The sequence below is a fragment of the Bombina bombina genome, chromosome 4 (genome assembly GCF_027579735.1).
Source record: "Bombina bombina isolate aBomBom1 chromosome 4, aBomBom1.pri, whole genome shotgun sequence".
Taxonomy (NCBI): Eukaryota; Metazoa; Chordata; class Amphibia; order Anura; family Bombinatoridae; genus Bombina; species Bombina bombina.
The window spans coordinates 554,233,516-554,248,187 of NC_069502.1; the positions used below are offsets into that span (position 1 = coordinate 554,233,516).

At 37.2% G+C, this 14,672-nt stretch overlaps 1 protein-coding gene across 1 annotated transcript in view; it reads left to right on the forward strand.

Moving 5' to 3' along the window:
- The window catches only part of NT5E (5'-nucleotidase ecto), a 218,406-nt gene extending 213,760 nt beyond the window's left edge, over positions 1–4,646 (forward strand). The window contains exon 9 of the mRNA XM_053710491.1: positions 135–4,646. Coding sequence (XP_053566466.1) covers positions 135–319 — 185 coding nt within the window. The 3' untranslated portion in view covers positions 320–4,646. The remainder of the gene's footprint in view (positions 1–134) is intronic.
- The last annotated feature ends 10,026 nt before the right edge of the window (positions 4,647–14,672 follow it).

The following is a 14,672-nucleotide window of genomic DNA, read 5'->3' on the forward strand; positions in this document are numbered from 1 at the left end:
GACAAAGTAAAGTACTAGTAAAGTACTAGTAAAGTACCATAGGAGGTATTGGAATACATTGCTGACCGTGAAGCACATGATCTACACTACAGAACATCATTTTTAACCTATATTGTCATTGTTATTTTACCTAGGTGATTCTGATGTGGCAGTAGTTAGCAGTTACATTAACAAAATGACCAGAGTTTATCCTGCAGTGGAAGGAAGAATTACGTTTTCAGATGCGGAAACGTGTAATGGATCAGCACATTCCATTCAAAGAAACTTTGCACTGGTTTTATATTTGACTCTAATTGTATTAATAAATAACCTACTATAATATCATGTGTTGCATTTGTAATAAAGCATTTATTGTTTTTTATTTGTGTTAAATATGCCTAAGGGATTATTGAACTTTTTGTTATCTAAAATACTTTACTTACTGTGCCAACCCAAAATTGTATCAAATAGTTCCCAAAATGCCCTTATAGGATATCCTCACCAGAGAAATACAATGTTATAATTCATAAAAACTAACACTAGTGTGATGTAAAGGCTCAAGTGCTCTATGTCCCATGAAGGTGCTCCACTCAATCCCTGTTTATTATAACCCAAAATAATAACATGGGGAAAATGCAAATTGTAAATAGTTTACTCTTATTCTTCTAAATATAAAATAAACATTAGAATGTTCATTGGTTTTCATGCCTGTATTGTTATTGACCTTAACTGTTCAGTTTTAAAACAAATATGCAGTAGGTTCTTTGCTTACTCAGATATATAAAAGTAGTGGTTTCATACATTGTTGGCCAGTTCCGGAGTCTAACGATGGTTTGTGAGTAAATCATTGAGTGCATTTTTATGTACTCCATAAAGTTTGTAAATCATTGCTGTGATCTGTTATTGTCCAAGCACCCTAGTACATGCTACCTTCATTCACTTTTATGGTTATATTGTTCTATAGTTAAACTGTATAAAACATAGAGAGTTGGAAGTAAAACACAAATCATAAGTTATTTTACAGTGAATATAACTGGAAGCTTATTTGGTTAATTACTGTATCAATATGTTATTTATATTTAAGCAGTATTTACATATTTGCTTTTCTTAAAGGGACATTAAACACTTTGATATGGTAACAAAAAATTATCATTCGTATTTATTAAAAAAAATCTGCAATATACTTTCATTATTTATTCTGTCCCCTTTTTCCTGTAATTCTATTCTGAAATTGTGAGCTTTTCAGTTCCTGTTAGAAATGGAAGTGCAGAACACTGTTACGTTCCACACAGCCATTGGCTGCACACTCTAGTGACCTATTAACAACTGCCCCTAATTGGCCACAGCAGATAAGGTAACCTAAGTTACAACATGGCAGCTCCCATTGTTTTATAGACACTAAAACTTTACACTTAGTTTGTCAATATTTAAACAGCTAATGAAACTTTAAAAAAATACATTTACATGTTATTCTCAGATGAATCTTTTCTTTGAATACATCATTCTATCTATAATTTATTTAATGTTTATTATCCCTTAAGTCCAATTCTTAAAGGGACATGAAACCCCCAAAAATTATTTTGTGATTGAGATAGAGCACACACTTTTTAACAAATTTCCAATTTACTTCTTTTAACTATTTTGCTTTGTTCTCTAGGTTTCCTTTGTTAAAAAGTACACCTAGGTAGATTAAGGATCTGGGAGCTAGTTGCTGATTTGTGGCTGCGCATAAATGCTTCTTGTGATTGGCTAGTTTATTTGCTCAACTATCTCCCAGTTGTGCTTTGCTGCTCCTTCAAGAAAGGATATGAAGAAAATGAAGCACAATTTATAATAGAAGTAAATTGGAAAATTGTTAGCAAATGTATGCTCTATCTGAATCATAAATGAAAAAAATTGGGTTTCATGTCCCTTTAAAACTGTCTTAAATAGACTGTCTGATTAGTCATTAGTACAGGTAGAACCTGAGTTTATGCTTTGGCTCTGAAGTGTAACAGCCTGGCTGGACACATCTTTACACTCCACTTCATGCTGTCTTGCGTTACTGATTTGGTCAAGTGAAATTAATAAGAAGTGACACTTTATAGCCACTTAAAGGGATATTATAAACAAAATAAAATCCAATTTGCATAAGCAATTAGGAAGCAATTAAAGGGACAGTCAAGTCCAAAAAAAACTTTCATGATTCAGATAGTGTATGTAATTTTAAACAACTTTCCAATTTACTTTTATCATCAATTTTGCTTTGTTCTCTTGGTATTCTTAGTTGAAAGCTAAACCTAGGAGGTTCATATGCAAATTTCTTAGACCTTGAAGGCGCCTCTAATCTAAATGCATTTTGACCGTTTTTCACCACTAGAGGGCATTAGTTCATGTGTTTCATATAGATAACATTGAGCTCATGCACATAAATTTACTGAGGAGTGAGCACTGATTGGCTAAACTGTAAGTCTGTCAAAAGAACTGAAATAAGGGGGCAGTCTGTAGAGGCTTAGATACAAGGTAATCACAGAGGTAAAACATGTATTATAACTGTGTTGGTTATGTAAAACTGGGGAATGGGTAATAAAGGGATTATCTATCTTTTAAAACAACAAACATTCTGGTGTTGACTGTCCCTTTAAATATTGCAAAATAAATAGTTAATGCTGTTTAAATGTATATTGAAAAAAATAAGGAAATGCATGTTTATTTACAACTGATATTTGATTATATAAGACCTGAGAAGTGGTAATTAAAAGGACACACCACACCTTTTCAATGGAAAGCGACCATTCTACACACAAAAAGTTTCACTTGCCATAAAAACAAAAAGAGGACATAGACACATACTGTAGTTTTTTACAGCTCAGAAGAATCAGAAGTGTAAATAATTCTTGAATTGTTATACAGCATTGTCCTTACCTTTTAAACTGAGATTTATTGTTTGTGACAGTTAAAAAATGTGAGTAGTAAAAATGGGCTCCGTGAGTCAACTATGTGAAGTAATGTCATAGAAATAAAGAGATGAACTTGTGGACAAAAACTGAGATTTAAACAGACATAAAACAGGTTGAGATCTGTGCATATCCTAAAAGGGCTAATTAATTAAAAAATAATTTGCATATTTTTTAAAAAACAAATTGCTGGCAAGTATTTTAAAATAATTTTAAAAAATAAGCAAAATGAAATACATAGCTAAGCTGCCTGGAGTGGCCAACTCTACCCCCCTATCAGTGTTTAGACACAGGCATTGTATTTCACAGCTTCTATGCATGCTCCAGCAGATAATCCCTATGCACTTTTGCATTTTACCAAAACAACAATAAATATAGATACAGCCAGGGAAGGAAATGTGTGGGGGAGTTAGAGCTTTACAATTCAGAAACTATAAAGAAAGGGTTAATGGTGAGGCACTGCAGTATAAATTTGCAGGTAAAGTAATTAAAGTACATATTGGCCTCTATTTAACAAGGTCTGGCGGACCTGATCTGACAGTGCGGATCAGGTCCGCCAGACCTCGCTGAATACGGAGAGCAATACACTCTCCATATTCAGCATTGCACCACCAGCTCACAAGAGCTGCTGGTGCAACGCCGCCCCCTGCAGACTTGTGGCCAATCAGCCACCAGCAGGGGGGTGTCAATCAGAGCAGGCGGACAGGGTTATGGAGCAGCGGTCTTTGTGACCGCTGCTTCATAACTACTGTTTCTGGCGAGTCTAAAGACTCGCCAGAAACACGGGCCGTCAAGCTCCTTTCAGAGCTTGATAGATAGGCCTCATTGTCTCTATCCCAAATTGTTGTTTGTCCCTTTAATAAATAATGCATCTTAATTTTAGCTTTATGTCTCTTCAAGGTGTTTTTTAGTTTGTTAGGTTAGTTTGTAGCCACTAAAATGGAATTTCAGGAACCTAATACCCTTTCTGTTAAAAAAGAATTTTCATTAATCTTCTGGTCTTTATTACATAATATATTTAAATAAGTGTACCATAGGGGTATTCCCTATCACCACAGTAAATAAATATTTGCATAGGATATCTAATATTATTACCTTTCACATATGTCTAATCTGTATAGAAAACATCCACAGTTTCAACTTTTTTTCTATTTTGTTCTACTAATATATCTAAAAAGTTTCTAATGATCTGGTTAGCCTTTCTCAGCCCAAGTCTGACCTTATCTACAAAACATATTTCTTTGTAGAACCAGTAAGGCTTTTTAATTATATTCCAAGCTCTTAAAAATTAAATGGATCATTTTTAGTAAGGCTATAAAGTATCTGCTTGTATTATTCATTTTGTCAAAATTAGATGTGTAACTTATGATCACGTCTGTGCAAATTGTGGAAAGAGGACTTATTGCTGTAAATATTTAGGTTAAAAACAATAAGGAAGCATCAAATGCATTTGTTCTACACACCTGTTCCCTGAATTGTTGTGCTGAACTTTTTATGTTAATATAGTGAATAAATACTCTCACATTTATAATTGATACTCAAGGTTGAAGCTAATGTTCAGACTTTATATACCTCAGCTTTGTCATGTGTATTTCTGTACATTTACCAAAGACAATAGACATTACAGCTTTTAAATATAACTTAAACTATGTTGTACATATATTTGTAAATTGTTTGATGCCTACATTCAACCCTTATTTACTAATAATAAAAAAAAATATTTTAACAGTGTGCGTATCTTATTTTTTTTTCTACTTTTGCATTGCAGATTCAATTCTTTTTTAATAATTTACTACAAATTGTATTAATGTAAGCGATGAAACGGCATAGAAACTCAAACACGAGTCTTAATAAAAATAATCATCAAAGAATGACACCTTATATAGTGCAAGATTACGGGTTGAGAGCTATTTAGTGCTCCCGCTTGCCTGTTAACTTCGCTAGACGCAGGCTTTTTGCATGTGTTGGGTTGTGCTCTTATTACAAGTTAAAAGTTATCGCGCCAGTGTAAACCTGACACTCGCAAAAAAATTACATAGACACTTCACATGGACTTCAATGGAGTGCAAACACAGCAAAGAAAAACTTACACCCATACTCGCTAGCTAACCCGACCATGCATATTCAAGAGCTCTAAATTAATATTTCACATTCCAATGTTCTTCACAAAGCATATGTCCTTTTTATTCTTTATATATATATATATATATATATATATATATATATATACTTTATATACATTTACATATATATCTATTCCTTAGATATATAGGTATAGATATGTATTTTACATGAACTGTATCAGATATATATAGAAATATATAGGTATATATAGGTTGCCAGACAGATGTGGCTTCCTTGATTATAATGGAGCTGATCTTGTAACTTGCAGCTTTAATGAGGGGCGGTTACAAATCTGTTTGAATTCTTTTTTTAAGTTTCTGCAGTTTTTTTAAGCAATAAATTAGTTTTATTCAATCTTGGCCATAGGCAAACAAGACAATAAACAGTAAGATAACAAGAGAATATGGTGTGACCGCCAATGTATCAAGAGTATGTCTTGATATACCAGTTGAAATATATTTAGTTAAATATGCATAGGACTATATATATCACATTATTTCCCTGAACCAAACATATTTGTCACTTAATAGGCGAAGTATTAATTTACATCACAAACCCATTTTTTTAATTACTTGCACATCAGAGCTTTCTGTTATGAATACATTTATCTAGGAAAATATGGATTCACGTTTAAAGAGTCAAAAGCCGTCAGTAGCAGCTATAATAATCAATATATCATAGATGCAGCTATTATGGGTGAATGGGGATTTCACGTCCACAGGGGACACCTACTCACAATATTAAAAATAAAACAACATTTAAGCTTAGCTGATAAATTTATTTAATAAAGGTGAGAGTTCACTTGTAAGAGTAGGCAAAAGACACACCAGAGCCTTAAATCCATTTTATTTCCCATGATCTTCAGTCATACATATAGCTGAGGAGAAAAAAAGAAAGATAAAGTGGGACAAATCAAGTTCTGCCGCCACCTGAACAAACAAAAGGCACTGCTCATGGACTCTTACAATCATTAAGGAAATTAATTTATCCAGTTAGAGGCCATTTGATCTATATCTGGCACCGTCATAGACCATTCCCCTTCGTAAAGAGACTGTTGACTGAGTCATTCTCTCTTTTAATAGCTCACACCCCGAATGTAGATGGCATAAATCAGGCAATTTGATTGCATTCTGGGAAGGTAATGATGCGGGACACTTCCTTCATCGTTATGGAACTGCAAGTTCCTCCCTGATGATCATTGTCTGAATTAAATCCCAGGAAAGATCCCTGTAAGAGGTTGGGCCAACTCTGGAGAACTCTGAAGAATGCACAGAGTTCCAGGATATTTATGGGTAACCTCACCTCCTGAGGAATCCAAACTCCCTTTGTGCACCCCAACCTAGTAGGGTGGTATCTGTGGAGATTACTACCCATATTAACTGACGAAAGGAGGCTCTCTAAACCAAGGAACAGTGAGTCTACCACTAAGTTAAGTACTGTCTTGTCCTGTAATATAATAGAGTTCTCTGAGGCCCCCATTCCATTGTTGCAGCATCTGCAACTGTAGGGCCATAAGATAAAATCTGGCAAATGGAACTACATATGAGGCAGCCACCATGAGACCCACAACATCCATGCACTGAGCAATGGAAGGGAGAGGATTCAGCTGCAAAAGGGCACAGGTCTGTTGAAGCTTCAGTCTGCGTTGATCTGTTAAAGACAAATGCATAGTCATAGAATTAATTATGAACATCTGAAAAGACACACGGGTCTGAGGAGTTAAGGAGCTTTTTGGAAGATTAATTTTCCAACTGTGACACTGAAGCAACTGGAGTATCATCTCAGTGTGAAACACAGCCAGATAAAAAGAATGAGCTTGAACCAGAATTTATTCTAAATAAGGAACTACTAGAACATAAAGGGACAGTATACACTCATTTTCATATAACTGCATGTAATAGACACTACTATAAAGAATAAGATGCACAGATACTGATATAAAAATCCAGTATAAAACTGTTTAAAAACTTACTTAGAAGCGGGGGCGGAGCCAAGCCGTGCTGGGACATGGCTGTGTTCTAGCTAAGCTCTGTAGCTGTCGTAGCTCAAACTGAATAATAGGGGCAGATGGTGGCTCTAAATTGAACATTATTCCCTCATTGATACCCAGGACAGGTCATTGAACCGGATTCGGCTAACAATGGGCCCATAAAGAGCTTAATGTTAAAGAATTCTGGCAGATCTGTCGAACTTGCATCCGCCATCTTGGGTCGCAGTATAGAAGCAGGCCTTGCTGACCGGAGGATGGTAAACTGTGCTTGATCTGTGCCTGAACAGTCTGATCACTTGACCGGCTCGGTGACCTGAGGTCTCACTTACCTGATTTCTTGGTACGGCTTGTGCAGTTTTGTCCGGATACGGAGCGGACCCGTTCTGCAAGTTACTGCACCACATGTCTTGGTGGCATCCGAGGAGGTGAGTTTATATATTTCCTGAGGGAGACTAATACTAAATGGGACTTACCTATATCCTATAAGAGAAAATTGAGTTATTTGGAGGTGAAGGGTGTTGTGTGAGAGGAGAAAGTCAGAGGGAAGATTTTATAAACATAGTGCTGGGCCTCCTGGATCCACCAAGCTTTTTATTTCACGCAAGTTAAGCAAAACCCCAGTATAGGAAAACATAAGGTGATAAGAAGAAGTCTGCAGTTATACATGAACAGACATTCTTGGATACAATAACCTAATTAAAGAAAAACGTGAATAAAAACTTAGGAACATATTCTACTGTGGTTTGCCGAGATCTGGGGGTATATTCTTGTGTCTCTTTGGAGCTCAGGGGTATGTCGCAACGCAAGGGCCCAAAAATGGACAAACAAGCCAAAATGGCATCCAATACACCCTCAGTGACCACTTTTTTCCACACATCTGAATCAGCCGCTCCCGAACTGTCCCACTCGAAAGATAAGCTCACATCTGACCCTCAGATAGATTCTTCAGCTTCGCATCAAACTACACTACAGATATTACAGGCAAAGCTAGCTGACCTCCCTTCTAAATCTGACCTTGCATCCTTAAAATCTTTTATAAAGGAGGAAATGAGGGATCTCAAGAAAGACCTAACAGATATGGGCTCCAGAATTGAATATCTTGAGGAGGGACAAGAAGCTCTAAATAACTTTGTTAGCTCGAACACCACTCAAATATCAATACAGGACTCTATCGTACAATCACTACAGGAAAAACTAGAAGACCTTGACAACCAGGGTAGACGTAATAACCTCAGGATAAGAGGTATCCCTGAGGAGGTCCAACAAGACCAATTAAAGTCCTATCTTAAGGACTTATTTGTTTTTTTACTCCCGAGGTCATCCACCCTCCAACCTGAAGATGTTGAACGAATACACAGGGCACTCAGACCGCCTTCTAAACCACCAGCACCACCAAGAGATGTGATTATAAAATTCTTGCGCTATACTACCAAGGAGGACCTTTGGCATGCGGCTCGATCTAGAAGAAAAATCACATTCAGGGATAATGCCCTACAAATTTTCCAAGACTTATGTCCACAGACTATTCAGAGAAGAAGAGAGGTGAGATTTATCACCAAAGCCCTTCGAGAAAATAATATCCGTTATCGATGGGGTTTTCCTTTCAGTTTAATTGCCACGTATAACGGCTCCCAAGCCATATACAAAGGTTTCCAAGACTTGGATATCTTCTCTAAGAAACTAAACTAAACTATTGTCCCAACTGAAGACAATGTTTTGGAGACTACTCCCCGACCAAGAGACATTAATCTGGGAGCTCCCCAAGAACAACGTTCTCAATGGACAAGATCACAGCCCAAGAGAAGGAAAACAGATCCTCCTCCACAGGAGGGCCCCCATTGATTGTGTGAACTTGACTTCTCTGTTTGCCCTTAAGGGCCTCAATATTAAATCATATAACGTGGCATAACTTAAAACCTGTGATACTGATCTCCTGTGGTCCTCTTTCAGAGGACACCCGAACATGAAGGTTGGGTAAGACCCATACAACTAATGTTACTGAAAAAATAATGTTTGCACTGGCTTGTGTATTGCTCTTGGGCTCCTATCCCTCCTCTTACCTTTACACTTAGATATAGGCTCAGGGTAATTATCATACTAATCTCCTTAACCTTGAGATTATATCAGTGAGTGCTGTTGCCCCTGGGTTCTGTTGTAGTAAAGGCACTAAAAATTTAATTGAGCCTTTAAAGATCTCATGTCAGGGTATCTTGTCACTAACACATATACAATGTATGTAGGTATTTCCATCGATTGGGGCACCCACCACCCCCTCCTTGTAGAATAATTGTATCTAACAAGAGCAAAATACGACACCACTTCCCCCCCAATGAAGGTGTATAGTTTTAAAGATACACTATGTTTCAAAAAAGTTTATTGTTTGTGTTTAATATTTGTTTTGATATTTATGTTTATATTGTCTCACATGTTCATGTACGAAATCGCTTTAGAGTTTAGAAGTTCTAGGTATATTGTCACCAAGTCTGTTAAAACACGATGTGTGCTGAAAATCAATAATGACATCAGATAGGAATAATTTAAAAATTTTGTCGCATAATGTCAAGAGGCTCAATATTCCACAAAAAAGATCCTTAGCAATCAGGGACTATAAGAGATTGGGTTGTGATATGGTATTGCTCCAAGAAACCCACTTTAAGAGAGGTCATGAACCTAAATCTTCATTCGTAAAATTTGGCCCCGCATATTTTGCCTCAAACTCTACCAAACGTAACGGTGTCAGTATATTGATTAACAAAAATACCCCTTTCAAAGTTAGTTCAACTATAAGGGATAAAGAGGGCAGATATTTGATTCTCAAGGGGACCTTTCATCATAAACTTGTCACGATAGTTAATATTTATGCACCTAGCATTGACTCCCCTAGATTTTTCCACCACATTTGCAATAGAATTTTGGAGTCGTCGGGGGGTAGCCTGATTGTTGGTGGAGACTTTAATATAGCTTTAGACCCATCTATAGATTGCTCCTCAGGGAGATCATCGACTCCTAGTAAGGTTCTTCATCAAATAAAAACATGCCTCACCTCCTTGGCAATACATGACGCCTGGCGCTTAAGTCACCCAAATGAAAAAGACTACACTTTTTACTCTTACCCTCATCAACATTATTCCAGAATAGATTACTTAATGATTGATGTCACTAGCCTTGCCCAGGTTTGGCGTTCAGAAATACACCCCATCACGTGGTCAGACCACGCCATGATTAGCTGTACATTAAAATTCCCGTTGTGTTCATATTTGCAATGCACCTGGAGAATAGATGAGAACCTTTTGAAAGATCCTATGATATGAATTCAAGTCACAAACATACTAGAAGACTATTTTAAAAATAATGACATCCCCAATATTAACCCCACCATTTGTGGAATGCCCATACGAGGGGAGTTGATAGCCCTAAAAGCAGCTAGGACAAAGCAAAACCAGGTCTACTTGTCATCCCTTTTAGCTGATTTAAATAAGTTGCAGGAAATTCACAAGGCCTATCCTAAAGACCGCTCTCTACTAGACAGCCTCGAACACAAAAGACAGCAACTTAATTATTATTTAGGGACAGAGGCCAAGAGAAGCGCTCTGTACCTTAAGAAGAGATTTTATGAGGGCGCCAATAAACAAGGGAGTATGTTGGCTAGACAGCTTAAGAGAAAAACACTTGGTAGATATATCACACATATTAAAGATGACAAAGGCAAAGACTGGTTTAGCTCTGCTGATATAGCGGAAAAGTTTAGGGGGTACTATGAATCATTATATAACCTTAGTCGAAATAATACACCCCTCATGGTCAGTGAAATACAGGACTACCTCACACAATTGGGTCTTCCTAAGATTACGACAGAACAGAAAGATGACAGACGCCCCATGCACAACAGCAGAGATACTGGGTGCTATCAAGACACTAAAGGGAGGGAAGTCCCCAGGCCCCGACGGCTTTGGTTATGATTATTACATTATATTTAAGGATCTTTTGAAGCCCTACCTTTTAAGATATTTCCATACTATAGATGAAGACTGTGAGTTCCCCCGGAGAGTTTGCAGGCAAGGCTGACCCTGATACCAAAGCCAAATAAATCTAGCTTATATATTCCAAATTATAGACCAATCTCACTATTAAACTCCAATATTAAAATATATGCTAATAATAAACCAAGCGCCCAGATAGCCCTTAATGGCATTGCTTCAAACCCCCTGAAAATTTCAAATGGAACTAGGCAGGACTGTCCCCCCTATTGTTTGCCTGCCTTATTGAGACTTTGGCGACTAAAATTAGATTAAATAAAGATATACAGGGTTTCTCTGTAGGAGGAGAGGTGTACAAGCTGTCGTTATTTGCAGATGACATTTTGTTTTCTTTAACAGACCCTATTAATTCTATACCGCCCCTTTTAAGCGAACTAGGACTATTTAATAGACTTTCAAACTTTAAAATAAATGAAAATATATCGGAAATGCTAGGGGTTGCTTTGGACCCTCAGACGGAAACCCTGATTTCAGAGAGATGTACATTTAAATGGAGCAAGGGTTCCCTAAGATACCTGGGAATACAGCTTGCTGATAACCTGGAATCCTTATTTTCCTTAAATTATACCCCTATTAAAATTGCCCTTATGAAAGATCTCTCGTCGTGGACGAGGAAGAACCTTTCTTGGTTAGGCAGGGTACACACAGTTAAAATGAACGCTTTCCCTCGTTTGCTTTACATCATGCATACACTACCTATCCCCATACCTAATAACTATACCCTCCAGATGCAACGACTATTTGGGTCATTCATTTGGAATAAACGCCCCCCCAGGATTAATAAATCCATAATGTCCCGCTCTACAGCCCAAGGGGGTTTGGGGGTACCAGATATTGAATATTATCGTAGATCTATATTCATACAGAGAATTCTAGACTGGAGAATTCATAGAGCACACAAGAGGTGGATACCTTTAGAAGACAGTCTTAATAAGGAGATACACCTCCCCACTGTTTGCTGGGAACATAACTTTAGCACTCTTTGGGGCCAAATTGCTAACCCATTCACAAGAGAAACACTTAAGGTTTGGGAGTATACCAATAGAACAAACCCTTACCTGTCTTCCTGCCCCGGCCCCCTAATGTCACTTATTCCTAATAGTGAATTCTCTCTTCTATCTCTTAACAGAAGTTGGGTGGCTGAGGATACAATAAAGGACACATCAATTGTGCACCTTATTTTAAATGAGCAACTGTGCTCTCAAGACCAGCTGGTGGATAGGGGTCATTCTTGGGCTGCAAATTGGTTCTCCTTTAGAAGGGTACATCACAATGTGACGACGCATAAACATTATTTAAATCTGACTAGACCACTGACTTTAACTGAAAGATTGCTTTCTTCTTCCCCACCTCTTAGACATAGTCTCTCGCACATATACCGCATTATTACACAACCCCCTCGACCTTCCACGATCAATATATACTTGGGAAGCAGAACTGGGGATATCAATCGCGCCAGGGGTAGCTACTAATATCTTCCAAAACACTAAATCTTGCTCCACATCAGCCCGGATAAAAGAACTGAATTTTAAAATTCTACATTCCTGGTATTTGACCCCAAGGCGACTTCATAAATTATTTCCCAAAAAATGTAATACTTGTTGGAGATGTGGTCATGTGGGTAGTGGCATGGGACACGTGGTAGTGGTGTTCCCAGCTGAATTCTATGTGGAGAAATATAATAACAGAGATAGAGGGTATCTTTAATACAATCCTCCCCTTGGACCCCCTTGTATGGCTGCTTAATAAATCAACCAAGCTTCCCCAAGCACATTTTAGACCCTTTATGAAAATTATGAGGAATAGTGTTAAAGTCTTGGTGGCACAGAATTGGAAGTCTTCTGAAGTTCCATCTATAAAAATGTGGCAAAATAAAGTCACTGAATTAATTGAGCTGGAGGAATATGGCTCATACTCTTTAAATTAAAAGGATAATTTTATAGAATTACAGAATACTTGGGAACAATATCTTAAAAGTGTATAAGACTTGGACTCTTTTGTGACTATATCTGTTTTTGGACTCAATTCACGTCCTGAGATTACCATCCGAAAAATAAATAAAATTATGATTTTATAGATACCGGGCATGCTAGGGAAGAAATGTTCATGGACAGTGAGACTCTTTGGTTTTATGTTTTATGTTCGGTTAAATGAATAAGAGAAAAACTAGAATCTATGGTATGCTTCAATTTGAGTTGGTGATATTTCCATATTCCAGAGTTTGATATGAATCAGATCCATATGTAATTAACGTTCTTACATGAGAATGTATAAGGAAAATGTATATGTTGTGTAACTTTTTCATTGATGTGTTGTAAATTTCTGATGACTGGATTCTAATAAAAAAGAATTTGAAAAAAAAAAAAACTTACTTAGAAGCTCTCAGTTTAGCTCTGTTGAAAAGGTAGTTGGAAAGCCCACTGCAAGTGGCAAAAAAGACACTCCCCCTTCTTTTGCATATGAAAAGACCCTTTACACAAACAGGAGCAAGCTGGAGTAGGTAGTTGACGGTATTCTCATAAAACTTTGGGGCTTGGTTAGGAGTCTGAAAATCAGAGCAATGTTATTTAAAAATATGCAAATCTATACATTTAAAAAAAACAAAAAACTTTATGGGCTATATAAATAGATCATCTACAAAACATTTATGCAAAGAAAAAATGAGCGTATAATGTCCCTTTAATTGAACTTGAATTACAGACAACAGAGCTCACAGTACTTTTGCAAACACTCTGGGAGCTGTAGCCAGGCTGAAAGGGAAGGCCATGACATGATTCCTGAGAACAGGAATATGCAAATAAGCATATTTTAAGTTTATGGAAGAGATTTACTGACCCTCCTGCACTAATGGAAGTAAAGTATGGATAGTCTCCATCTTGATAGTAGGAAGTTTCAGGAATTTGCTCAATATTTTGAGATCCAAAACAGGCCAAAAAGTACACTCACAAGTTTAAATAAAACCCATGGTTTAATTCTGAAGTTGGAACTGGAGAAATCACTCCCATTAATTCCAGATCTCTCACACAAGTCAAGACAGCTTAGGCCTTTAAAGAATCTCAAGGCACTCAAGACAGAAAGAATCTTCCCTGAGAAGTCCTTGAATGGAAGCTTATTTGATACCCCTGGAAAATGCAATACCCAGGGATCCTGAACAGAGCTCTCCCAATCTTTACGATAGATACTCAATCTGCCCCCACCAGAGACTGGTCTAGTATGGGGGCAACACATTTGTGCTTTATTGGCAGCTGGGGTAGACTTCTTGAACTGTATATTTTTGGACCAAGAAGAGTTGGACTTCCAAGAAGGTTTGGAGTAGCCAGAACTCTGAGCAGAGGGGGGATTCTATCTGAGTCTTAGATTACCGAAAGGAATGAAAATAACATGCAGATCTAAGCTTACCATTAGATTCTTTATCCTGGGGCAGAAAAGCTCCCTTACCCCCTAGTGACTGTGGCAATAATAGCATCCAGTCCAGCCTAAAAAAGAAATTGGCCTGGAAATGGGGGAGAAAGCAGTCTGCTCTTAAATATTAAATCAGCAGATCAAGACTTAAGCTACAAAGCTTGTCTGGCTAAAGCAGCATTCTTAGCATTAATGCAAATCATT